This window comes from Sorex fumeus, unplaced genomic scaffold (genome assembly GCF_029834395.1).
Source record: "Sorex fumeus unplaced genomic scaffold, SorFum_2.1 ptg000063l, whole genome shotgun sequence".
NCBI lineage: Eukaryota > Metazoa > Chordata > Mammalia > Eulipotyphla > Soricidae > Sorex > Sorex fumeus.
The window spans coordinates 4,184,774-4,210,103 of record NW_026606120.1 but is presented as its reverse complement, the minus strand read 5'-3'; the positions used below and the strand labels follow the sequence as shown (position 1 = coordinate 4,210,103).

Here is a 25,330-nt window from a genome sequence, read left to right as displayed (position 1 = left end):
TCAGAAGCCGACAGTTGTCCACTGTTATAGGGAGGACTTGATGATGCCCCAGGGATCTCCCAGCCCTCCCTCCTCTATGTCCGCCAGTCCCATCCTCCCATCCTGCTCTCAGCTCCACCCTGGACCCAACATTCCCTCTGGCTCTGTGCTTCTCCCCAAATAATCGCAAGTCAGTTTGTTACCAAACCCGACATTTATTGAGAGTAAAGGAAACCAGTTGGCATAGAGGCCCAATTCCAACAAACTTGAGCTGAGGATGGTAAGAGAAGGGGGTGGGGCGGGGCGACCAGCCCTAAAGTCACCCTCCCAGGGAGGAACCAGCTCTGGGAGGGAGGGGGGCTGTCAGACCTCCAGGGCCTGGCTGGGGTCTCTGCCCAGGAATGTGTGAAGGAAGGCGGGGAGGGAGTCGGCAGCGCCCCGAGGTGCGGTGGGCTGTGAGCAGCAGGTGGTGGAGGTGGCTGCCGAGTGGGTGGGCATCGGGGGTGTGGGTGGGGGGAGCGTGTGGTCCATTCTCAGGGGTTGACAGGGGGCAGGGAGCCGAGCTCAGGCAGCAGCTCAGGGTGGGGGTCCAGGCGGGCCAGGCGGCTCTGCTCCAGGGCAATGGCCTCTGCCGAGTGCTTGCACTTCTCGGAGCCGCACTGGCAGGTGAAGTACTTGCTCTTGATGTCCCAGAAGCGATCACCATAGTCAAACCTGTCAGAAGAACAGGATGTTTGTGGGACCCCGACTCAGCCCACATCCCCCCACCCCACCCCCGGGACACAGCCTGTCCCAAACACACTCCAGGACTTATGAGGAACCAGTTTTGCCTCAGGCCCCACCCCGCCTGCCCTGAGGGAAGTTTAGGGCTGTTTAGAGGAAGGCCCGATAACACAGAGGGTAGGGCATTTGCCTTGCACACGGTGGACCCAGGGTTCAGTTCCCAACATCCTACATCGTCTACCGAGTACTGCCAGGAGTGATTCCTGAGTGCAGAGCCAGGAATAACCCCTGAGCTTTGCCGGGTGAGACCCAAAAAGAAAAACAAAACAAAACAAAAACAAAAAACAACCCAGAGTCCCAATAAGTGCTGCTCAAACCCAGGTCTGGAGCCAGCACTTGGCAGGCCCCCAGTAGTACTGGCACCTCTCACTCCCCCCCACACTCCCTCACGGCCCAAGGCTCCTCACCCCAGCTCTTCCCCAGTCCGGATGTCCCGGGAACTGAAGAAGGCAATCCGTGGGAACCGCAGGTCTTGGTGCAGCATGAAGACCCGAACAGGGATGATGTTGGGGTCACACAGGTGGTTGATGAAGCGGCTGATGTTGCCATAGTAACGGGCGTCGATGCAATACACCTCTCCGTCCTGAAGGGGGCAACCGCTCTTCACAAGAGCCTTGCCGGATCGGGTCACCAGTGCCCCCTCCCCACGTTTCCACCTGCTGACCGGGAGCAGAGGGGCTGACTCCTCTAACCCACCTTGTTGTCTAAGTCGAAGAGGTAAGAATCATCCTCTCTCACATCTGCCTCGGCATCGGAGATCAGCTCCCCAACATACCTGTTGGGCAGGAAGTGGAGGTTCTGGAGGGCAGCTCCAGGCGCCCGGTTTCTCCTAGCCACCCTGCGGAACCCTCTTCACTCCCATCAGCTGGCGGCCACGGATCTTCAAGTCGACTCTGTGGTGGGCAAGCCCAGACCCAGAGGGCCCAGAAGGCCATGGACACTAGCCAGGGGATAGAGGACTCAGGAGGAAATGCATGGGGTGAGAGAATACAAAGAGACAATGCAGGACACATTCTCACCACTGGGGGTCCCCATTGGACCAGCAAGGGTTTTGAGGCGCGGTTGTGCGCGAAGTTACAGAAAGTTCAAGAGAAGGCTAGAATCCTGCCAAAGTCTCAGGCTGGGACGTCACGCTTCACGATCTGTGTGCCACGGGTGTGGGTGGGAAAATCTGTTCAGGTCTAGACACTGGGAGGTTTGTGGCCTAGAATCACCCAGTAGGAAGGTGGCAGTGCCAGGCTGAAGTCCAGGGCAGAAGGGCCAGGGCTACAGGAAGGGACTGAGGGCACCCAAACTGGGAAAAATGGGAGAGGAGGGGGTGAAGGCTGCCGTCCCGGGTTGGGAAGGAAGGGACGAGTCCAAGATGAAGATGTGGAACGGAGTACAGGAAGGCAGGGGTCTCCAGACATGTCAGGGGAGTGGTGAAGGCAAAAGCAATTTTTTTCCCCCCACATGTGATGGTGCTCAGAGCCTGCTCTGGCTCTGTGCTCAGGGATCACTCCTAGAAGGGCTTAGGGTGCCGAGATTGAACCAGGGTCGGCTGCATGCAAGGCAAGTGCTCGAACTGCTGGACTATTGCTCTGGCCACAAAAGTAGATTTTAGCAAGGAGGGTAAGTGAGAAGACGGTGGGGAAACTGAGGCCCAGAAGGGAAGAAGTTGCTTGTCTGAGCAAGAAAACATGATGGAGAGAAAGCGAAAGGTTCCCTGAACAGGCAAAAGGGGCTCTTCTGGTTGTGTTTTTGCTTTGAGACTACAGGAGTCCTAGTACGCGTGAGCAGGAATCTGGGCCCGAGGGTGGATGGGTAAGAAGGTGGAGCAGGAGGCCCAGTGAGTCCCAACTTCGCAGGATAACAAAAGCTCTGAAAGGAAGGAAACCCGGGCCAAGTCTTCGGGCAAAGCAGGTCTCCGACCCGGCTGTCCCCAAACCACTGTCCCCGTGTGCTCGGGCAGGCAGGGGCGAGCGGGCAGTCAGGATCCACCCTCCTCCCAACTCACTCGCAGATGAAGGTCCCCTGGGGGATGGTCTGCAGGGCGCGGACCCCCCAGCCCATCTTGGCTGTTCGGTAGAGCTGCAGTCGCACCCTGGGGTGGGAGAGAGGAGGAAGTGGGGTGGGGGAACCTGAGAAAGCCCCGTGGGAGGAAGGGGCGGAGGCGGGTGAGGGCGGCTGCAGTGGTGGTGGGTCCTCACTTGATGCCACTCTGCACTACCCGGTTCTTGCAGTTCCTCCAGCAGGAGCAGGCCTGGTTACACTCGAAAATCAGGGGGGGCTCAATCTTGTTAAATTCCTGCAGCAAACGCCCGTCCTGGGGGGAGGGAGGCAGCGGGGCGGATTGTGTGGCCCTCTCCCTCCTCAGCGTCCGGCCAAACCCGGCGCTGGGCCAGAGAGATGGCGCAGAGGGGTAAAGGGGTGCCCTGAGCACTGCGCCTGGAACGTCTCCTTCCCCCCCTCCCTGCCCGGCTCTAACCCATTGCTGACCCCAACTCGGAGTCAGGAGAGAGGAGTGGACAGGTGCACACAGATCCCAGAGCAGGAAGCGTGGTCACCGGCTTCCGCTGGTTCCCCGACGTACCTTGTCATACCAGCAGCGGATACTGAGCTGACCACATAGGCAGTTGGAGCTAGAGCAGTCGTCCACACATGTGCAGTGCTGTGTCGGGAAGCAGCGGTCAGCTCGCCCCCACTAAGCCCTGCCACTCCCCTCCCCACCTGGCCAGCTGCTGTCGTTGGACCACAGCTTACCCAAGCGTAGTTATTGCTACACCTTGGGGGTCCGGGGCCCCCACTCACCTGCAGATGGGTGATGTTGCGGTCGATGTTCATGGTGGACGTCTCGCAGTTCTCCGAGATGTACTTGTAATCCTCGGGGCAGGGCTCACCATCCACGCCATTGACACAGGGAATGGGCACGTTCTCATAGCCCCGAGCCACGTCCCTGCAGGGGGAAGATGTGATGAGGGGGCTGAGGGGGCTGGGGAATGGATATGGGGCCCCGGGGAGCTTCCTAGGGCAGAGGGAGATATTAGGGGAGGGAAAGGGGGTGCTAGGGCTCATGAGAGAAGGGGCTGGAACGATAGCACAGTGGGCAGGGCGTTTGCCTTGCATGCGGCTGACCCAGATTCGATTCTCAGCATCTCATATGATCCCCTGAGCACCACCAGTAGTGATTCCTGAGCGCAAAGCCAGGAGTAACCCCTGAGCACTGCTGTGTGTGACCCAAAAAACAAACCAAAAAAAAGGAAAAAGAAAAGGCTTTCAGAGAAGGTGCAGGACACGCAGGTAAATTGGAGTTTCAGACACAGAAGTGACTTGGATGGACTGGGGAGAGTTGTCACACTGGGCGGCCTCTCAGCATGTACTTGCCAGGCCTACGGTGTTGGCCCAGGATCAATGGAGTGTAGGAGTGGACCCCAGGATTCCGGGCAGCCCCAGCCTCTCACCCCCAACAGAAGAAATTACCATTTGGTGTAGTGTACCCTCAGTAGCACATGGGTCAGTGTCTTTGCTGTGGACGGGGAGCACCAGGGCTCCCAAACAATGCTCAGAGCCCCTGGATATTCTACAGAGTCGGCCGGGCCCTGTGACCCCCCTGTTCTGCGGCTGGATGCTCTCAGGCCACACCCTGCAGTGCTGGGGAGGGGGCGGGGGCACGGAATACACGGTGTAGTGTTGGGGACAACCTGGGGTCTGTGAGGCATGCGCTCCAGTCCTTTGAGCTACTTCTTTCTTATCTTTTTCTGTTTTTAGGGGGGGTACGTAGGGCTCTGTGCTCAGGCAGTCACACCTGGAGGTGCTCAGGGGACGCCATGCGGTACCGGGATTGAAAGCCATGTTGCAGCTCCATGCAAGAAATCTAACTTTTAAAAATATTTACTATTTCTCTGATCTCCCCCTCTTAACTCTCCCCATGCCCATTTTGGTTTTTGGGACACACCCAGCGAAGCTCAGGGCTTACTCGTAGCGTTGCACTCAGGAATCACTCCTGGCAGTGCTCGGGGGACCATATGGGATGCTGGGGATTGAACCCCGGCCAGACCTACCTGCTATACTATCTCTCTAGCCCCTAAGCTATTTTCCTATGCATAGGTTACTGTTCATTTTTTCATTGTTGGGGGGAAGGCTGAGATGGGAAAGGGTCATACGTGACAGAGTTCAGTACGTGATGGAGCATGTGGTATCAGGATCATACCTAGCCTCCTGCCTACAAAGCAGGTACTCAGCCCACTGAGCTTTCTCTCCAGCCTGTTTACAAGCGTTGCTATGTATAAAAAGTGCAGGTGACTGGGGTGAAGAGATAGTTTACTGCGTAGCGAGCCGGCCTTTATGTGGCTGACCCAGCATCAAACCCCACTGTCCCATATGATCCCAAGCCCACCAGGAGTGATCCCTGAATGCAGAGCCGGGAGGAAGCCTTTAGTACCACTGCGTGTGGCCCCATGCCAGACCAGACCTAACGTGCCCATTATCATCTGAGATGTTCTCTATGTGTGTCAGAGCCAGTGACCCTGGGATGTTGGGGGACAGTGGAGCAGGGTCCTGGGCTCACCGGCAGATGATCTTCTCGGTGCGGATGGCCCGATTGCCCACCCCGAGCCGCAGCTTGCGATTGAGCTGGAGCGCAAACCACACGTCGGAGCGTTCTGGCGTCAGGTCCCATGCCGTGTCCCCTTCCTTGTTGCGAAGCTCGGGGTTTGCTCCGCGGGACAGGAATAGCCTGGGAGGGGACAGCAGCAGGGGGTGGGGCTGGCACTGGGCTGTAGTTGGGGGGGAAGGGTGGGCTGTCTGGGTGTGTTTGTGGGGGGGCTCACAGCACACAGTCGTGGTAGCTCTCGCGGGCAGCGATGTGCAGGGGCGTGTCCCCGTGGTAGTTGACGGCATGGAGGTCACAGCGGGCGTTCAGGAGCACCTCAGCAATGGCGGCGCTGCCGGTGAAGGACGCCCAGTGCAGGCAGATGTTCTCCTCCTGCGAGGTTGGGAGGGCACACCACGGGCCCTGGGTGAGAGCTCCTTGGCGCCCCCCATTCAAGGTTGTGCTTGCCCAGAGGGAGCCCCTGAATGGCTTCCACCTGCTCAGGGTCTGGGGGCCACCCCATCTGCCCTTCCCAGTACCCCCTCACTCACGTTGTCTGTGAGCGTGACGTCAGCGCCCCGCGTCAGCAGCATGCGGATCACCTCTATATGCTTGTGCTCTGCAGCCCAGATAATGGGTGTCCAACCCCCGCTGTCCTATGGGGGAGCGAAGAAAAGGGCTCAGGCCCTGCACAGGCCCATCCACTGCTTGTCAGGGTGGTGGGGGACAAGGATCCAGCTACACCACTCACGCCCCCAGGCGTTGGGCAAATCACTTCATGTTTCTGGGCCTCCGTTTCTTCATCATATAAACGGGATGGGTATTGTCTACTGCTCAAGGTTGAGGAGTTAATCACGCTCTTAAAAAAGTGCTTTTCCTGGGGCTGGTGTACACACATCATCACAGAAAATATGCACCAGGAGTAACCCCAAAACCAAGAATTATTATTCTACCCAGGACACCCAAGAGCAATGACCTAAGAACCTAAGTTGTTTGTCCTAAAGCTGTCTTCTTCTTTTTTTTTTTTCCTCTTTCTGGGTCACACTCGATGATGCTCAGGGGTTACTCTTGCCTCTAGACTCAGGAATCACTTCTGGCCAAGCTCAGGGGACCATATGGGATGCCAGTGATCGAACCTGGGTCAGCCGCATGCAAGACAAACACCTCCCTGTTCTACTATCACCCCGGCCCCTAAAGATGTCTTCTCTAAAACACATTTCACAGTGAAAACAGCAGCATTTCCCAGAGAAATACACCCTGTGTCTCCGCAGGAAATGCACTGAGAGCTAAGGCGGCTTTCAGAGCTAATTCAGAGGCTTCTGCTGGGCAAAGGACAGATCAGTTCAAAGATCAAAATGGCGACACAAGAGGCAGAGAGACAGCACAACAGAAAGGTGCTGGCCTTGCACATGGTCGACCTGGGTTCCGTCCCTGGTACCCTCCATGGTCCCCTGAGCCTACCAGGAGTGATCCCTGAGAGCAGAGCCAGCCACCCCTAGTACCACCAGGTGTGGCTCAAAAACAAAGACTATGAAGACATTCAATTACAAAAATCTAGGAGTTTTGGGTACCTCAAATCATCATGTTGGATATTTCAAGTCATTTTTCATAACCTCCCCTCCCCGCCAAGCCAGAAGCACTGACAGGTGTTGTGACCCCACAACAAAAGCAAAAAAAAAAAAAAAAAAAAAAAAGGGAAAGGAAAGAAGATAGCTCAAGGAGACAGATCAGAAGATCCCCTATGCCACATTGTCCCTGCACCCAGCACCTCCAGCAATGACCCGGCAGCTGCCCCTCCCCAAAATATGAGAGAAAAAAAGGGGCTGGGAAGATGCTCAAAGGGCAGGAGAGTGTGCTTTGCTTGTGGGGGCCTGGATCCAGTCCCCAGCACCCCACAGGAATCTGAGCACTGCTGGGAAGCAGCCTGGGAGTATCCCAACAGATGGGGAGATGGGAAGAGATGGGGCGGCCCGAGACCGCAGAGAAGGTCAGAGGTCAGGCAGGCAGGTAGGCGGGAGACCTGGGCGGGCAGGCGCGCCACTGACCTGGGCATTGACGTCCACCTGTCCCGTGCTGAGCAGCAGGCTGACCATCTCCAAGTTCCCGATTTTGGCCGCGTGGTGGAGGCAGGTGGAGCCATCCTCCTCCTGAGGGCGAGGTGGGCAGGTGAGGGCCAGGCTGGACCAGGCCCCGCCCACCCCAGCCCCTGCCCATCCCCCAGGCCCCGCCCGCCATGCCTTGCTGTACACGCAGCCTCCTCGCTGCACCATGTAGCGGGCCACCTCCAGGTGATTGTTCACCACGGCCTCCATCAGCGGCGTCCGCTGCTGCTTGTCCACGGCGTTGATGTTAGCTCCAGCCTGCAAGGAGGGGCGGGGTCACACAGGCTGGCACTGGCAGGGGGGGCTAGGCAGGGCGGGCCACCGGGGAGGGCTGGGCCACGCTGACCTGCAGCAGCACATGGCAGATCTCCACGGAGCCCTTCTGGGCGGCAGCGTGCAGGGGCGTGCGCTTGCTCTGCTGGTCGCTCTGGAAGTTGGGGTCCAGGTTGTCCACTGTGGAGAGAGCCCCCGCCGTCAGGAGGGAGAGGGGCAAGAGGTGAGCGGGTCAGGGTCTGGGTGGCGCCTACTGTGAGATGGCTGCATAGGGTGCCTGCCTGGGCGGGAAGGGGCAAAGTACACTGGCCTGCCCCCCGCCGACCACTGTGTGGGGTGCACTGCGCCATACAAGCGCTCAGAACTGGACCCAGCACCCACATCACTGAATTCTCAGTACCGCCCCCAGGGCCAGGGGTATGTTCCCCTGCCACCCTCCACCCCCAGAATCTGAAGCCCCTCGGGGCAGGGATGGCAATCCCATGGCCGCAGCCTGCCACGGCCAGGCCTCTGGACACTCACGCAGCATCAGGACCACCTTCTGCAGCTCCCCCTGCTTCACCGACAGGTACAGCTGCCTCGGGTGGAAGCGGAGTTTCTTCCGCCTGCCACAGGGAGGGGGTGAAAGGACCGTGCAGGTCTTGAGCATCATCCTCAACGACTGCAGATCCGTCCGCGGGCCCCCGACCTCGGCAGCCCCACTTACCTCTCCGACTCCTGGATGACCAGGGCTTTTTCCAGGGCCTCCCGACCCGGCCCCACGGGTAGCCCCACAGCCGAGAGGCAGCCTCCATTGGGGAGGGTGAGCGAGGGCCCCGAGCTGTCGATGGTGTCAGCCAGGGGATCACAGGGTGCGCGCCGGGGCTCCCCGTGCCCTCGCATCCGGGCGCTGCGGAAGAAGGCACTGATGTCCGGCGGCATGGGCTCGGGGCGGGGGGCGGACAGCAAAGAAGGCGGGCGAAGGGGTGCTGGTACCTGGGCTGGGAAGTGTCCGCTCTCCCGGGGGCATCCTGGGCCAGGGGTGGAGGGGCAGGGGCTGCAGTGCCAGCCGGCGGGGCCCCCCCGTCCCCCCGGGGTATGGTCACCTCCTGAGCCTCGGATGCATCCTCCCCACAGTGAGGACAGAAGACCATCCCGTTCAGCTGCGACACACAGGCTCTGTGGAAGCGGTGGGCCACCCGGAAGTCGGGGTGGCACTCCAGGAAGGTCCCCTGGGGCAGGACGACACATGTTGAGGCTCTGCGAGGCCCTTCCACTGCGGGCCACCCTGCCTCCCTGGTCCCCCCCCCCCACTCACCGCCGTGCAGAAGTACCCGCAGCCGGGACAGCAGTGGTGCTTCACCATGCGGGCACGGTGTGTCTCACAGAGCACCATGAGTGCCACGCGGCTGGACGGCCGCATGGTCTCCCGCTTGAGGATGGCGGCATTACAGCCCGACAGCTGTGGGTGGATGGGGGATGGATGACGCTGCAGCCTGGCAGCGCCCCCCCCGCCCCAACCCCTCCAGCTGGACCCAGGCCCACCTCTCCATCCACGCTCTCCGTGGCCATGCACTTGTGCCCTGCCCGCTCGCTGATCCGGTCAATCTTAGGGGCCTCCATGCGGCAGCTGCAGAGGGGCAGCTCCTCAAACCCGCGCTCCGTCTCCAGCGAAGACGTGTCATTGGACACCCCTTGGATGGAGAAAAACGGAGCTGCCGGAGGGCCTGATGCCCATGCCCATCCGGTACCCCAAAAAGGGCCTCTCAGCCCCTCACCCCAACATTCCCCCTCCATCCTCCAGAACCCCAAAAGACTAGCCGTGGACGCCCGCCTCCCCCCCCACTTCCCTCCGGCCCCCGAGGGTGCCCCGAGTGGCTCCTGATCCCAGCAATTGGCAATTACCAGCATGGTTGGGGGAGAGGGTCCCCTCGCTGGGCAGCTCCAGGGACCCCAGCGGGACCTCCATGTACTCACTGGGGCCTGAGGAGCCCACACCGTTCACTCCTGACAGACACAGAGAGAGTGAGAGGGCGAGCTCACGGATGCTGGACACCGGGCACAGGCGGGCGGACATGCATGAGTGGGTGGACATGCACGCTCTGCAGCCAGGCCGGGGGCTGGAAGAGGAGACCCTCCACCCCACCCCCAAAAGTCGAGGCGCCTCCTCACCTCGAGGCTCCTTGGCTCGCGGCGGCTCCCGCTTGCGCCGTTTCCGAGACGGCTTCACCCACGGGCTGTCCTTCCGCCATTTCTTCTTGGCTTTGCGGCGCCCACTGGAACCACTCTGGGGTTGGGGTGGGGGTGGGGGGGGAGTCAGAGAGTCCGATCCGGTCCGGTCCAGCCTGGCCCAGCAGAGCGGCTCCCCCTGGCCCAGGCCGACGCGCCCTCTGGCTCTTACCCTGTCCGACTGATTGCCCGACTCTTCGTCTTCCTCCTCTTCCTCCTCCTCCTCCTCTTCCTCTTCTTCCTCTTCCTCCTCCTCCTCCTCCTCTTCCTCACTCAGCTGTTCGGCTAGAGCTTCAACCTCAGACTGGGAGAAAGGCAAAGCGGGGTGAGGAAAGCGCCACCCCAGGCTTCAGCTCTCTGCGGGATGGAGGTGAGACTACTGCGCAGGGGCAGCTAGCCCGGTGGGAAAGGCGGGAAGGGGCTGGCCAAAGAGCAGGGGGGTGTGGAAAGGGTGCCAGGGGGTGTGGACAATGTGTGTGAGTCCTGGCAACAGAAGATTAAGGGAAATGAAAATTTTCAAAACGAGCTGACTCGGCTTAATGTTCATATGGAAGCAAGACTGCCGATGGCTGCAAAGAACACGAGACGACATACAGATGGGGCCCTTGTGACGAAGGGATGGGCTGACACGGAACCTGGATCCACTCGCCAAACTGAACATCACTACTGAGAGGCCACACGAGCTACGCCTCCTGATAGGGAGTAACAGAAAACCCTCTTGCCAGCTATCAGGTCTTCTTGCCAAGAAACAAATAACAACAAAAAACAAAATACCCTCCCACCCAAAAAAAATCAAAAAAAAAAAAAAAGAAAAGAAAAAAAAGGAAACAACTGCTGAAATTGACCATGCTTCTGGATCCTGAGTTTACAATGAACAGTGGGTGGGAAGGAGCTCTCGGCCCCATGCAGCCAACGCTGAACATGAGGAATTCTGTACAACTGACCTGCCTTCATCAAAAAAACAAACGGCAAGAAATGTTTTGTAGCAGACTCAGAAACCTCTATTTCAAAAGACACCTACAACAAATGCCAACCAAACTGACGTGTGGACCTCATTTGAATCCTGACAGATGACACCCGTGTATGAAACAACCAATGAAATAGGAAGGCCAGGAGCAAGGCAATGACACCAGGAATTGTGGGAAACTACTAGAATGACGTTAGAGAAAACAGAATGCCTCGTTTGTAGAAAGAAAAAGGAAAACATGTCTAGGTAAAATGATACAATGACCGGGACTTGCTTTGAAACAATCCAGCAAATTGTATGTGTCCGGATAAGAGTTAACAGGAGTTCCATGTGGGCTGTGTATTGATAAGCGCTGAAACTGGGGCAGGAGAACAGGGCTGGGATGGGGGGTGGGGGTGGGCCTTGCTAAGTATTCTTCTGTATGTATTTGAAAAGCTCCCCCATAGGCATTAACTGAAAACCAGCAAAGCAGGTTAAGATTAACCGATATATGGCAGGGGCAAAAATAAACGAGATGCAATCAAACAAAGGAATAAACAAGCAAACCAACAATAAGATGGGATGCTGAACCCCAAGGTCGGGATGGGGCGACCGCTGCGGAGAAGGGCAGGGGAGTGGAATGGGGGGGAGCATGCACTTGGAGTCAGGTACAAATAGGATGGGGCAGTGAACAGGTGGTGTTCCAAAGAGTAAAAAAAAGAGAGAGAGAGAGAGAGAGAGAGAGAGGGGGAGAGAGAGAAAGGGGGAGGGAAGACAGAGTGAGCCCTGGATGAGGGGGAGTGCTGGCCGGGGAGGGCGAGTCAGCTCCCTCTCACCTTGCTGTCAGAGTCCACCCGCTCATCCACAGAGTAGGAATCATAGTAGAGGCTGAAGTCGTCCCCCACCACCGTCTCCCACTCCTCCAGGGACCTGGGGTCCCCCTTCTCCAGGGTCACTTCTCCCGAACCCCGGGCAGAACCCAACTCCTCCGACTAGAAAAAGATCAAAAAAAAAAAAATCGAAAGCTGCTGGCAACTTCCCCACCGACCCCCGTTTCCCGTGAGGACAGGATGCAGCAGCCCCAGCACCCAGGCTCCCTCAGAGCAGCCCCCCGAGGTGGAGAGGACTCGGGCCCTGCCTCTCCAGGCTCACCAGGCCACCTCCTGAGTTCAGCTTCCTCCTTTTGGCCATATCTGGAAGGAGAAAGGAGTGAGGCCGGTACTCAGAAAACCCCCAGGGGGACAGTCTGAAGCAAGCCAGGCAGGGAGGGTGTGGGACTGACCTGAGGTCACCTTCCCCAGCGAGTGCACGTCACCACTCATTCGGAAATGCTGCACTTCAGGGGGCCGCTTCTCAGGGACTGGGGGCTGGGGGGCCGAGAGGAGCACACTTAGGGTCAGGGAGCATCTAACAGTAAAGCGGGCCTGGATTAGCCTGGAGCCCCAGGTGGGGGTCGGCTGGCGAGCCACACCCTCCAAAACGGCCATCTCAAGCTCCAGGAATCAGAAGGCAGTAAGGAGAGTAACAAGAGTAATAGAGTAACGAGAACGGCTGTTTCCCCACAGTAAGTGTGTCAAGCCTGCCCAGCACCTCACACTCTTCCAAAACAGCAGGAGCAGGCCTTGCACCCATTATACAGAGGAGGAAAACCAGGTTCAGGCATGTGACCTAATCCAAACCACACCCACAACAAAATGATACTGAGGGCGAGCCCTAAAACCCATGGTCACCAGAATTTCTGAGATTTGGGGCATTTATCATTTTCCCTTCTGAGTCATGCTGGGGTAGACAGTAATTTGTAGAAAACCCTTTAAAAAGAAAACGTTGCCCTGGGGGCTTGCTCTGAGGCAGAAGGGAAGAGTGGTTGGAAGGTTTTTCTTTTTTTTTGCATAGTTCATTATCATAAGAATAATTAACAAGGTAATTAACTCTTTCAGTAGATTCTTCTTCTTGCCTCTCCCCCAAGAAGGTAAACTCTAGGAAGCCAGGAACCTGTCCATCCAGAATAAAGGCCCTAGCCAGTATTTGACACACAGCAGCCACTTATTGAGGGGGATTTGGAAAGTGAAATTGTCAGAGTCCCCCCCCAAAGGGCTGATGACCCCTCCAACCTCCACCCCATCCTCACCTGTCCATTTCCGGGTTTGGACATGGTTTTCCGGGCGCGGTGGACCTTGGGCTGTCCCTCTGGGCTGGCTGTGGCCAGAGGAGGTTCAGGCCCCGCGGTGGCTGCCGCTGTCCCCTGGGCCCCTGGCATACTCAGCAGCCTCATCGCCAAACTCTGCACTGACGGGGGTGATTTCCCGGCCCCTGTCATTGACATCTTGGCTCGGCTGGGACACGCACCCCCCTTGCTGGGGGAGGAGGGGAATGACTTTGTGGCATGGCCTAGAAGAGAGAGAAAGAGAGAGAGAGAGAGACAGAAAGGCAGGTTAGAGGGCAGTAGTGAGAGGACACCTCCACTCGACCCGAAATGCACCCCCTGCTCACCCAGCAGGACGCGGCCACCCTGGTCTCCGTCCCCCTCCAGGGTGTCGGGCTCATCACCAATGACTGGCATGGCCCCACCTGGGGTGTCAGCCCCCTCATCGCCAACTGTGACAGTGACAGAGGCCGGGGATGAGGGAGCTGCAGGCTCCAGGGACTCGGGCTTGGCCTTGGGCAGGCTCTCCTCGCCACGAGGGGCATCGCCCAGAGAGCCATGACCTGCAAGGGGAGAGGAAAAGTTCAGGGTTAAGGGCTCAGGAAATGCCGGGTGGGGGGGAGGTGAAGGGCCACGCGGGCCCAGTTCTGCTTGCACTCACCTCTCTCGGGGGCTCCTCGGGGTTCCTTCTCCAACATCAGCGCCCCCATCTCAGCGGGGGCCTCGCCCTGGGGGGCGATACAAGGGATTGGAGGGCTGGTCAGCCCGGTAGGAAGTTGGGGGGCCCAGGACGCCTGGGCTCTGGGAAGAGACAGTAGGCTCCGGGGCCTACCTCTTCCCCTGTGGGCCCCCCCCCTTCCGCGTCCTCGGCTGCCCGGAGGGGCCGCACGACCCCTCCCCCGGGCCCGCATCAGCCCCCTCCCTCTCGGCAGACCCCGCATCTCCGGGGCCGAGAGTAGAGGAGGGGGAGGGGGCGGGGCCTCTGCGCCCCGGCCCCGCCCCCTCCTCCCGGCTGCACGCGCCGCTCCCCCTTTGTCCCCCAGGCCGCGGGGACCCCGGGCACCAACCCCTGCAGCGCCCGCTGCCCCCCAGCCGGGTGGACGGCCCCTCGTGCCCCTCGCGCGTGCTCCCGGGGCCGCGGCGCCCGCTACCCACTCGGGGGCAGCCGGCGGCTGCACGCGCGCCTCCGTGCCCACTCCCCCCACCTCCCACCCCCTGGTCCCCTCATCCGCCCCCGGTGGTGGCCCTCCAGTTTGCTGCAAGTCCCGCCCGGGCCCCCCGGCCCCGTTGCACCCCCGGAGCATTGCACGGGCGCGCGCTTCCCCCGGGCGCGCGCGCGGGCATGCACCCGCCTCTCCCCCTCCCCTTCCGCACCTCGGCGGCCGCCGCCGCTGCAGCTCCCGCCGCCGCCGCCATCGCCGCTTGCGCTGGGGGCTGAGCCGGCGCGCGGCCGCCCCGGGTCACGTGGGCGGGGGGAGGGCGAGGAGGCGCCTTAAAGGGGCCACCGCGCGCTTTCTGGCCATTTTCCCCGGAGAACGGCCTCGGGCTGGCCGCGGCTGCCCAAAGCTGAGGGCTGCGGCGCAGCTTTCATGCCTCCAGCGGGGGAACCGAGGACCGGGCACGCCTGGGTCCCGGTGGGGGCCCCCTCGCCGCCCTCCACCCGGGTCTCGGTGACACGCACGCGGTCCCGCCGCGGCCGTAGTCCAGGCTCGGCCGCTTGTGCGTCCGGGCGTCCCCCTGGTCGCCTCTCAGTTTCTAGGGAATGGGCAGACGACCCCGCCTCGGCTCTGGCCTTCTCTAGCGATCAGGAACGGGGTGCTGGGGACAGCTCTTTAGCTCTTGGCAGGTTCTAGAATGATGCTTCCTTCCCAGGGGACACTGCATTCCTTTTTGACAATCTGGATCTAAGCTCTAAATGTCTACGCATTACAGCACATTTCATGTCTAGGCACTCCTACACCTTACACCAACGTATGCCCCAGCGATCCAGGTAAGCCCCAGTGACCCCAGAACCGTCGTCATCCGGTGACCTTGACGAACAGTTGCACGGAGAGCTGTATTAGGGAAGGATCCCTTTAGAGGCTGCGTTCTGGCCAGTGTTTGGGAAGCTGTTTTGACTTCGGTTATTATTTGACACAGCAGGTGGTTGGAATACAGGGCACCTGAGGCCAATACAAGACCTCTGGGAACTGTAGTTCTCTTTGGTTCCAAACCATTCCAGAGCTTTCTGGGAATTGTAGTCTTCCCAGCCCTTTGATCCAAATTTGGTAGTTTTTAGTTTACTAGGAGGACCTGAAGCCTTTCCCCGGACTCCAAATGGCTCAACAATGAACTCTGCCCATCCCACCCCGCCCAGCCGCGTCCCTGAGAAGAGCAGGTCAGATGGTGTTGGCACGGGCAGATAATCGCGAACACTGTTGTGAGCCGTGCGCCAGGTGTGGAGTTGGCACAACTGCGAGGGCTCCTGGCCAGAGCAGCCCCCTAGTTACTCTTCTTCCATTGCCTAGGCTCCTTCAGGACTGGTCTACACGGGCCTTGACCTCTAAGTATTAGGTACATGAAGGGAGATGGTGTCTGGGTGGGAGACTCATATACACGCAGTTGCCAGATGGTGTAAAGAAAAAAAAACAACTTTTTTTTTTATTTTGTGGAAAACAAAGGCAGAAAAACTAAAACCCCCAAACTCCAAGAAAAAATCCTAAAAAATACGATTTGTTGCCTTAAAAAATACTGTATAAGACTCTACTCCTTCCCCCCCCTCCACCCAAAGCCCTTCAAGTGTCCTTTCGGCTAAGTGCCCATCCCCCCACCCCACCACTACTCATAGTTCTTGCTATCTTACCCCTGCTTCCCCTTACCTACCCAGGATCTCACCCCCAGGTTCTCTTACCTGGCACCTTTGTGCCCCCTAGATTTTCTGCCAGCCCTGTACCCACAGTCCCATTCCCCCCGGCATGCAAGAACCTCCTCCCTTCCTTTTTCTGGGGTTCCGTTCCCCCACTACCACGCCCTCTTCCGAGGATCTACTCTAAGCAGGAACATGTAAGTCGCCTCCAGCCAAAGTCCCTCCCAACTCCCACCCTCCCACCCCCACCTCAAGAAAGCTCTCCCGGGTCTCCTAGGAAGGCAGCATTTTAAACCCCCTCATTCTACGGGACCCCCCTTTCCCTCCCTCCACACTGCCATGCACTTCTAAGAGGGGATCTTCTTGCTCCGGACCCCAAATTCCCTTGACCTTCTGATACACACACACACACACACACACACACACACACACACACCCCTCCTTCCTCCCCATCCCTTTCTTTAGAAGAGGCAAGATCTTCTCTCCAAGGAATTCTTCACTCCGGATATACCTGCTCAGGTTCCCCAAACCGTACCTGCCTGTCCCCGCCCACACGCCCCTCACCGCTCCCCCCCACCCAGTCTCCTGGGCCAGGGGAGCCCCCACCCCCTTCCCACGCGGCCCTAGCGGATGAGGACGTTGATCTCGGCCACGCTGGCCTCCAGCACGTTCTCGGCTGTGGTCTTGCCGTGCTGCTCCTTGAGGTGGCGCCGGATGGCGGGCTTGTGGGCGAAGCGCACGTCGCAGTAGGAGCAGCGGTAGGGCCGCGCCCCCGAGTGGAGGTTGAGGTGGTCGTGCAGCGTGGACTTCTGCGTGAAGCACTTGCCGCAGATGCCGCACGAGTGCGACTTCACGCCGCGGTGCACGTTCATGTGGCGGTTGAGGTTGCTGCTGTGGTTGAACTGCTTCCCGCAGCGCGGGCACATGAAGATGAAGTGCTGCGCCCGCATGTGGAAGACCAGCTTCTCCACGCCTTGGAACACTTCCGGGCACTTGGTGCACTTGATGTTCTTGAGGGGGTTTCCGCTGGAGAAACCCCCGGGCAGGGGGCCCCGGGCGCCCCCCGTCCCCAGGCTGCCCCCCGCCCCCCGGGCAGCCATGGCCGCCGCAGCCGCCTCCACCAGGCCCGAGGTGGCCCCCACGCTGGCCCGGCCCCCGGGGATCAACAGCAGGCCCTCCCCTTCGGCGTCCTCCGACAGGCTGTAGCAGGCCTTCACGACCCCCTGCGGCGGGGCCACGGCGCTGGGGGGCACACTGCTCTGGGCCAGCTCCCCGAGGTGGCCGCCCACCGCGCCGCCGATGCTCAGCCCTCCGCCCAGGCCTCCGGGGGGCTTGAGCCGGTGTGCCACCTCCAGGGCCGACTCCACCTTGACGATGCAGATGTCGGACACGTCCTCGTCCTCGTCCTCGTCTTCTTCCTCGGCCTTCAGCTCCAGGTCCTCATCCAGCGGGAACTCCAGTTTCACCGGCCGCAGGAGCGGAGGGGGCAGAGGGGGCGGGGGCGGGGGCTTGGGGGCTGGCTTTGGGGTCCGGGCAGGCGGGAGCAGGGACTTGGTGGCGCCCACGCTGCTCACGAGGCTGGCGTCGTTGACCCCGTCCTCTTTGAGGCCTATTTTGGGCTCAATGAACTGGCTGAGGGCGTTCCGGCACTTCTCCACCACGTGCTCCATCTGGAGGTAGGAGGCGGCCGTCAGGTAGTTGACGATGTCCCTGACGGCAAATTCCAGGGCGCCGGTGTAGCAGGAGAGGAGCAGGTCGGCCACGATGCGGGCGCTGTGCATCAGGGAGACCTGCAGCTCGGAGCTGGGGTTCAGCAGGAACTGGTCCCGCAGGAACGGTGAGCAGGCGGCCAGGATGACCTTGTGGCCACGGAACTTGAGGCTGTCGGCCACAATGGTCACGTCGCAGAACCGCTCCTCTGCACGGAGCTGGTTCATGTTCCGCAGCGTCGCAGCCTCGTGGCCGGGCAGCTGGAAACGCAGCACTTCCACCCCAGAGGCCATTGTGGCGGGGGTGGGCTACCCTAGTTGGGAAGGAAGCCGTTCAGAGACAAAGGTCTCCGGTTCTCTGAAGCCGAGGTTCACACCCCCACTCCCCCATTCTTACCCTACCTCCCCCTCTTCCCCCAGAATCTACCCCCCCTCCAAGCCTCAAGACCCCCGTCCTCAGTTTCCCCGAGGTCCTCGGGAGCCCTGGGCCCTCGGAGAGGGAGGCGTGGCTCTCGGGGGCGGGGCAGCGGCGTCCACACCCCCCAGCCCGACCGGCCCGCGAGGATGGGGGAGCCCGCGCGCGCCCGCGGGAAAAGGTCGGAGGAAGGGGCCAGCCAAGGCCCGAGGCTCCGGGTTTGGGGTGGCCGGGGTTCCACAGCCTCTTCTCACCCCGCCCCCTTTCCCCGCTCCTCATTCCTCCGCCCCCCCTTGCACGTTTGCACGCGCCTTTCACGTTCTCCCCCCCCCCCCACCGCCGCCAGCACGCACCGTGCACGCCCCCCTCCCAGCCCCAAACTCCGTGGCACGCCCCCCCAGGCCCACGACCCAGAGTGCACGCGCCTCTCACCTGGCCCGGTTCCGCGCGCTGTTTTTTTTTCCCCCCCTCGTCCCCCACCCCCCCAGGGCCGGCGGCGCCCCCACGCACGGGCAGGGCCTGGGCAGCGCGCAGGCGCGGGGGTGCACGGGGCGCGCGCGCGGAGCCGGCTCCGCGTGGGCGGCGGGGGGAGGGGCGGGGGCGGCTCGTGCCGAGTGTCGCAGGCCCCGCGCGCGGCGGCGCCCAGGCCTCGGGCGGAGGAAGAGGGGAAGGACTTAAAGGAGCAGGAGTCCCCCGTCCCGACCCCCCTTTCTTCCTCGGCCTCCCCCCACACGGTTAAAGGGCCGGACGGGCCGGCCTCCCCTTTGGCCGGTATTATTTGTCCGCCAGAGCGGAAATACGTTCCACACAACCCCCCCCTCTCTCGCTCCCCCTCCTCTGAGCCTTGGGGCCCCGCGGCCCGTCTGCGCGTGCGTGCCCGGGGCCGCGCCGAGGCCCGCTCGCAGCGACCCGCCCCCCGCTCCTGGCGGCCGGACGCGCAGCCGGCCCCGCGCCGCCCTCCTCGTGCGCGCCCCCGCCGGCCCGCGCCCGCCGCCAGCCTGGCTACCCGCGCGGGCGCTGCCACCTGCTCCCCGGGGTGGTGCCCTAGAGGCCCAGCTGTGCGGAACCCGCTGGGCTGTGGCCTCGGCCCCACCCAGGGACCCGGGCCACCCCACGCCCGCGTGCCTGCTCCGTGGGGTGTGTGCACGCTTCCTCCAGCCTCACCTCCACACTTTAGTAACTCTTCGGAAGCTAGTAACTACCCCACCTCGCTGGCCTGTGAATCGTGCTAATTTTGTACCCACTCAGGCTCTTCTGTGCCCTCCTGTCCTGAACACAGTTCTTTTTTTTTTTTTTTCCCCTTTTGGGTCACAACCAGCGATGCTCAGAGGTCACTCCTGGCTCTGCACTGAGGAATTAACTCCTGGCGGTGCTTGGGGTGTGCTATGGCTCCGGTCCCCCCCCCCTCCCGCCACTGAACACAGTTCTTTTGGTGCTGTAAAAGTCACACCCGATCCTCTCCCCTCCTTTCTCATAAATCCCAACTTCTTGCCAAGGAAAATCTCCACTGCACTGTCACGGGGCTTGTCCATTTCACCCCTATTAGACAATTAGCCTTAGTATTAAGTCTTCAAGTGATGTGGTACTTCCTTTAGATCTCTCCCTAAGCCTCTGTCCTTCCATCCTGTCTGTCCACCAGATTAACAAGGTCAGTGCTCCATCACCCCAACCAAAGCCGCCCTTGAGCTCTACACCTGTGCCTTCTCCCCAGCTAATTGCTTGACTTAGTGCCACTCCCCAGAGCTGGAGACTGGCTTTCTTCCCCCCCTCTTCCTAGAACAGCTTATATTCCAAATGCACTTCTGTAGTCCAGGTGAGGAAGCCTCAGTTCCCAGACAATTGTTACAGTGTCCAGGAGACTAGGGCTTTTCCATTTGGATGAAACTGCTTATTAAGGGCGAGAGATAGTACAGCAAGTCAAGTGTTTTCCATGCATGTGGCTGATGAGGGTTGGATCCTTGGCATCCCAAATGGTCCCTCGCGCTCATCGGGAGTGATTCCAGACCACATCGAAAGAAATAAGCCCTACATACTGCCAGGTACGGCTCAGAAAAAAAAGACAAAACAAAACAAAATCCCCCAAAACTCCACAGCTATTCCAGTCCCACACCCTCATCAGCATCAGCTTCCCTGCACCATTGTCCTAGTGTTATTCCTCCTCCCCCATACCCACTATATAACCTTTTTGTTTATTGTGTTGGGGTCACCCCAGTGATGCTCAGAGCTTATTTTTGGCTCTGCATTCAGGGATCACTTTTGATGGGACTTGGGGGACCATATTGGGTACTGGGGATCAAGCCTGAGTCAGCCCCATGCAAGGCAAGCGTCTTACCCACTATGCTATCTCTCCCGCCTCCAGAAATTATTTTCTTAAGAAATTTTGTTCCTGAGACCAAAGCGATATAGTACAGCAGGTAGGGCGTTTGCCTTGCACGCGTCCAACCTGGGTTGGATCCTGGCATCCCATATGGCCCCCCAAGCACCATCAGAAGTAATTCCTGAGAGCAGAGCCAGAATTAACCCCTGAGCATCACTGGGTGTGACCCCCCCCCAAAAAAGCACTATTACACTGTCCACTGTAGCACTGTCCTCCCGTTATTCATCGATTTGCTCCAGCAGGCCCAGTAACGTCTTCACATCTTCATTGTGAGACTTGTTGTTACTGTGTTTGGCATATTGAATATGCCACGGGTAGCTTGCCAGGCTTTGCCGTGCGGGCGAGATACTCTCGGTAGCTTGCCGGGCTCTCTGAGAGGGGCAGAGGAATTACTTCTGGCAGTGCTCTGGAGACCATATGGAATGCCAGGAATTGAACCCTTGTCAGCCTCATGCAAGGCAAATACCCTACCCATTATACTATTGTGTTGGCCCAGGGACAAAAAATATTATTTTGCTTTTTTGGGGGAGGGGGCAGACGAGATCGGGCGCGTTCAGGATGGTATGGCACCCCATATGATCCCAAACACCACAAGTAGTGATTATTGATTATCCAGGAGGAAGCTCTGAGCATTGCCAGCTATTCCCACCCTCTACCCCTCAAAAAACCCCAAACAAAAACAAATTAAAAAGTTTGTTCCCCAAAAAATGAATCCTGAAGTCAAGGATGTACTTTGATGGCTGGTGGGGACAGTGTTTGGGTTATGACTTAAACTCTTTGAATTTTATATCTCATTCTAGTTCTCTATATTCCAAAATGCCCTCTTTGTACCTTTATAATTCAGGAGGGTCACGAATTCCAGGAAGAAGGTGGTGGTTGTTGTTGTTGTTTTGGTCATATCCTGTTAGTCTCGGGGATTATTCCTGGCTCAGGAATAACTTCTGGCGGTGATCGGGGGACCATATGGGATGCTGGGAATCAAACCCAGGTCAGCTGAGTGCAAAGCAAACACCCTACCTGCTGTTGCATTGGCTCTAGAAGATTGTTTTCCGTGTCAGATACACCTTGGCTAAAATTCATATCCCCCTATAAGAAAAGGCCAGAAGGCAAAATTTATATCTCTGACAGGTGACATGAGCCTGGCTTACGGTGGGTGCCGAATTGAGAGAGACTCTCTTTCCCTTTGTGTAACTGTGAGACAGACTGAAAACTGTCTTTATAGCTTTAGGGAACCTTGTTAAACTGATAAAGGACATCTCAGAATCTCATATTGAAGGGTGAGAGACTAAATTATTTCCCCAAACATCAAGAATAAATCCTGGAAACTCACTAACATTCTTTATATTAATACTGAATTTGGGCCATTGCCAGGTCGTGAAAACAAATAAAGGACAAAGATCAGAAAGGGGTAGTGGAGGATAGTACTACCTTGCATGCGCTGACCCAGGTTCAATCCCCAGCATTCCATAGCCCCCACTCCCCGCCCCCCAGCACCACCAGGAATAATTCCTGAGTGCAGAGCCAGGAGTCACCCTCAAGCAACACTAGGTATGGCTTCCAAATTAAAAGAAATCAAATTAAAAACAAAAACAAAACAAAGATCAAAAGAGAAGAGGCCACACTGTCCTCATTGTAGTTCATGTAACTTTCTACTAATAATCCCAGGGATTATTCAGAACTGGGCTAGAGCGATAGCACAGCAGTAGGGCGTTTGCCTTGCTCGCAGCTAGCCCGGCCGAGCCAGGTTTGATTCCTCCGCCCCTCTTGGAGAGCCCGGCAAGCTACTGAGAGTATCTCGCCCGCACGGCAAAGCCTAGCAAGCTACCCGTGACGTATTCGATACACCAAACACAGTAACAACAAGTCTCACAATGGAGACGTTACTGGGCCCGCTTGAGCAAAAAAATCGGTGAACGACGGGAGGATAGTGCTTGTTTTTATTCAGAGCTATCCAGATCCAATAAGTAAAAGCCAGTAAGGAGCAGTGAGATGGGAGAGGCAGTGAGATGGGCCTGTGACTAATTTTTTTCCTTATGTTTTTCTTATTTTGGTTTTGGGCCACATCCGGTGGTGCTCATGGCTTACTCCTTGTCTGAATCAGGGATCACTCCTGGCAGAGCTCAGGGTGCCAGGTCAGCCACATGCAAGACAAGCATCTTACCCGCTATACTATCTCTCCAGCCCCAGACTATGATATTTTCAAAAGAACTTACAACTTCCGTTTGTTTATCTCATTGTCCCCTCTCATTGCCAGATTCCTCAAAATAATCTTTACAGGGCTGGGCGATAGCTCATTGGGATTGTGTGTATGCCTTGCATGTAGGAGTCCCAGGTTCGAGCCTGTGGTATCCCTAATGATCCCCAAGCACTGAGCTGGGAATAACCCTAAGCATTGACAGGTGTGGCCCCAAACAAACCAAATTGGGAGGGCAGGAAACACCTACATTCCAGAAGTAGGTCAATAGTACAGCAGGTGGGGTGCTTGTCTTGCATGTGCAGACATGGGTTTGATCCCTGGCATCCCATGCGATGCTCCAAGCACCGCCAGGAGTGATTTCTGAGTACAGAGCCAGGAGTAACTACTGAACATCTTCAGATGTGGTCCCCAAACAAAACCCAAACAAACCAAAAAAACAAAAAAACCTACATTCCTGTGAGAACAAAGACACAAAACACTAAAAAGGTAAGAATGTTAAGTCTGGGGACTGGAGAGACAGTACAGTGGGCAGGACACTTGCCTTGCACGCGGCTAACCTAGGTTCAATCCCCAGCACCCCAGAGCACCGCCAGGAGTAATTCCTGAGTGCAGAGCTAGGAGTGACCCCTAAGCATCATTGGATGTGTCCCCCAAAACAAACAAATAATAACAACAAAGTAAATCTGTGACATTTTGTATTCTGTCCCTTTCTTGCTACTTCTCTCTGGGAAGTGGGCCCAGTCTCACTTTAGAATTTAAGTGGTCCTCAGTGGTTAATTGAGAGTTAATGACTCTTTCAAGTGCCACCACACCATAATCATTTTGTAGGAAATGACTTTTGTCCTGCCTGGGGGAAAATACAGGCTATTCTCCTATCTGGGGTTCTAGGGTACCTAATCCTTATCCAGGGAGCTGGGTATGTGACGGTGGTGTGTGAGATGTGTGAGACCCTGGGTTCAATCCTTAGTTCCACCACCAAAAGAAAAGATAGAAACATTTCCTTGTCTCTGAATTTTTTTTTTGCGGGGGGAGGGGCAGAGAGTGGGGTAATACCCAGCAACGCTTAGGAGTTACTCCTGACTCTGCACTCAGGAATTACTTCTGGCAGTGCTCAGGGAACCATTTGGGATGCCAGAGGTTGAATCCGGGTTGACTGTGTGCAAGGCAAATGCCCTCTTCTCTGTATTATCACTCTGGCCCTTTGTTTCTCAATTTCTGCCAACATTAAAGTCCTTCCTGCCCTTGGCTGGCAGTGCCAATGCCGTGGCATGGTGTCAAGAACAAGTAAATTGAGGCTGGAATGACAGTACAGCAGGGAGGCTGTTTGTCTTGAAGCAACCAACCTGGGTTCGATCCCTGATATCCCATATGGTCCCCTGGGCACTGCCAGGAGTAATTCCTGAGTGCAGAGCCAGGAGTCACCCCTGAGCATCGCTGGGGGTGACTACTCCCCCCAAAGAAGTAAGTTCATGAATTTTTGTTTTTATTTTTGGGCCACAGCCAACCGTGCTGGGGGCAGGGACACTTCTTTCAGCAGGACTTGTGGGCGATGCAGTGCTGGGATGGAACTCTGGACTTCTGCATGAAATGCATATATTTAGTCGCCAAGTTATCACTCTGTCCCCCAAATTCCAGATTCTTACTGGCTTTAGAAGTAGAATATGATCTGAGAATGCAAGGAGGAGGCAGACGGTCTAGGTTCTAGAAGAGGTTTGACATCATGAAGGTTCCAGCGGTTTTGGTATACTTGTCAATGAAATCCCAATCTGCGAAGAAGAGAGAGTGAGTGTGTGTCTGCGTGTGTGGTGTGTGTGTCTGCGTGTGTGGTGTGTATGTCTGTGTGGTTGAATGTGTGTGTGTCTGTGTTTGTCTATTTGTGTGTGTGTGTGTGTGTGTGTGTGTGTCTGGGAGGAGTAGTTGAAAACTAGGTATTCCTAGGTAGGAAAGGGGGCAGGCTACATGGACAAGATCAGCATTTCCCCACTGCAGGGAGGGGAGGCTATGCCCTTCCTCCAGGGTCTGCTGCCTCTCCTGGGATACCCCATGGAGCCTAGGAAAAGCTCACATAAATGGGAGAGCTAGAGGCCTGAGACTAGGGGCCAGCCAGTATAATAGGGGGATTCAGAAGGGGAAAAAGGTCAGAGGGGCCATGGAGGAAGGTTGAGAAATGCTGGTCTAGATAAACCCAAACAGCTGGGAAAGCTAAACATCTCTGGGGTTTTTCAGAGTGTTTTGGCTGTGGATTTACTTTTATAACTGTGGTTGGCCAAGATTGATAACTATATAGTCCTTGAACGATTAATAGGAAAGGAGGGGGAATGTCAGTCTGGATTTCCTTTTCTTTGTGGGGGAGGGGGGCTTAGATCACACTCATTAGTGCTCAGGGGTCACTCCTGGCAGTGCTTGGGGAACCATGTAGTACTGGGAGTTGAACGGGGTCAGCTGATGCAAGGCAAGCACCTCAAACCCTGTTTGTCTTCAGCTGGGCTTTGAAATCTATAGATGCATAGAACTTTGACTGTTTTTTTGGGGAGGGGGTTTCGCACCCCGGCTGTGCTCAGGGTTTACTCCTGGTGTAGTTGGGGGTTGACCATATGGGGTTCTGTGGGTATCTAACCCACATTGGACGTGTGTAAGGCAAGTACTCTCCCTTCTTCTTTTCTTTTTTTTTTTTTCTTTCTGGGTCACACCTGGTGATGAACAGTGGTTACTCCTGGCTCTGAACTCAGGAATTACTCCTGGCTGTGCTCAGGGGACCATATGGGATTCTGGGACTCGAACCT

General features: G+C 57.6%; 2 protein-coding genes across 5 annotated transcripts; both read right to left on the bottom strand.

Moving 5' to 3' along the window:
• Positions 1-180: 180 nt before the first annotated feature.
• On the bottom strand, positions 181-14,464 carry EHMT2 (euchromatic histone lysine methyltransferase 2). 4 transcript variants are annotated; one of them, XM_056127061.1, is made up of 28 exons: positions 14,379-14,464; positions 13,666-13,732; positions 13,352-13,567; positions 12,990-13,249; positions 12,144-12,228; positions 12,014-12,054; positions 11,698-11,853; positions 10,088-10,219; positions 9,859-9,973; positions 9,592-9,693; positions 9,232-9,380; positions 9,005-9,148; positions 8,683-8,918; positions 8,414-8,596; positions 8,230-8,312; positions 7,781-7,887; positions 7,570-7,692; positions 7,378-7,479; positions 5,884-5,988; positions 5,571-5,725; positions 5,309-5,476; positions 3,553-3,697; positions 3,335-3,412; positions 2,952-3,067; positions 2,759-2,845; positions 1,459-1,537; positions 1,170-1,345; positions 181-693 (listed from the first exon to the last, which is right to left on the bottom strand). In XM_056127061.1, exons 1-28 carry the CDS (start codon positions 14,418-14,420, stop codon positions 513-515), a joined length of 3,633 nt encoding a protein of 1,210 aa, XP_055983036.1. In that variant the 5' UTR covers positions 14,421-14,464; the 3' UTR covers positions 181-512. The 4 variants fall into 4 exon arrangements, with proteins under 4 accessions (XP_055983036.1, XP_055983033.1, XP_055983035.1 ...); XM_056127058.1 differs by lacking the exon at positions 14,379-14,464 and having other exon boundaries at positions 13,666-14,211; XM_056127060.1 differs by lacking the exons at positions 2,759-2,845; positions 14,379-14,464 and having other exon boundaries at positions 13,666-14,212.
• A 1,975-nt stretch (positions 14,465-16,439) lies between these two features.
• ZBTB12 (zinc finger and BTB domain containing 12) lies at positions 16,440-18,767 on the bottom strand. Its single transcript, XM_056127589.1, has 2 exons — positions 18,406-18,767; positions 16,440-17,872 (listed from the first exon to the last, which is right to left on the bottom strand). The coding sequence occupies exon 2, from the start codon at positions 17,850-17,852 to the stop codon at positions 16,473-16,475; it is 1,380 nt and encodes a 459-aa protein (XP_055983564.1). The 5' UTR covers positions 17,853-17,872; positions 18,406-18,767; the 3' UTR covers positions 16,440-16,472.
• Positions 18,768-25,330: the final 6,563 nt, after the last annotated feature.

Coding starts and splice junctions, on each gene's coding strand:
- EHMT2 (XM_056127058.1), bottom strand. CDS start 13,945: ATGCGGGGTCTGCCGAGAGGGAGGGGGCTGATGCGGGCCCGGGGGAGG. Junction 13,568..13,665: donor CCGAGGAGCCCCCGAGAGAG/GTGAGTGCAAGC, acceptor CTCCCCTTGCAG/GTCATGGCTCTCTGGGCGAT. Junction 694..1,169: donor CGGACTGGGGAAGAGCTGGG/GTGAGGAGCCTT, acceptor TTCTTCTGACAG/GTTTGACTATGGTGATCGCT.
- ZBTB12 (XM_056127589.1), bottom strand. CDS start 17,852: ATGGCCTCTGGGGTGGAAGTGCTGCGTTTCCAGCTGCCCGGCCACGAG.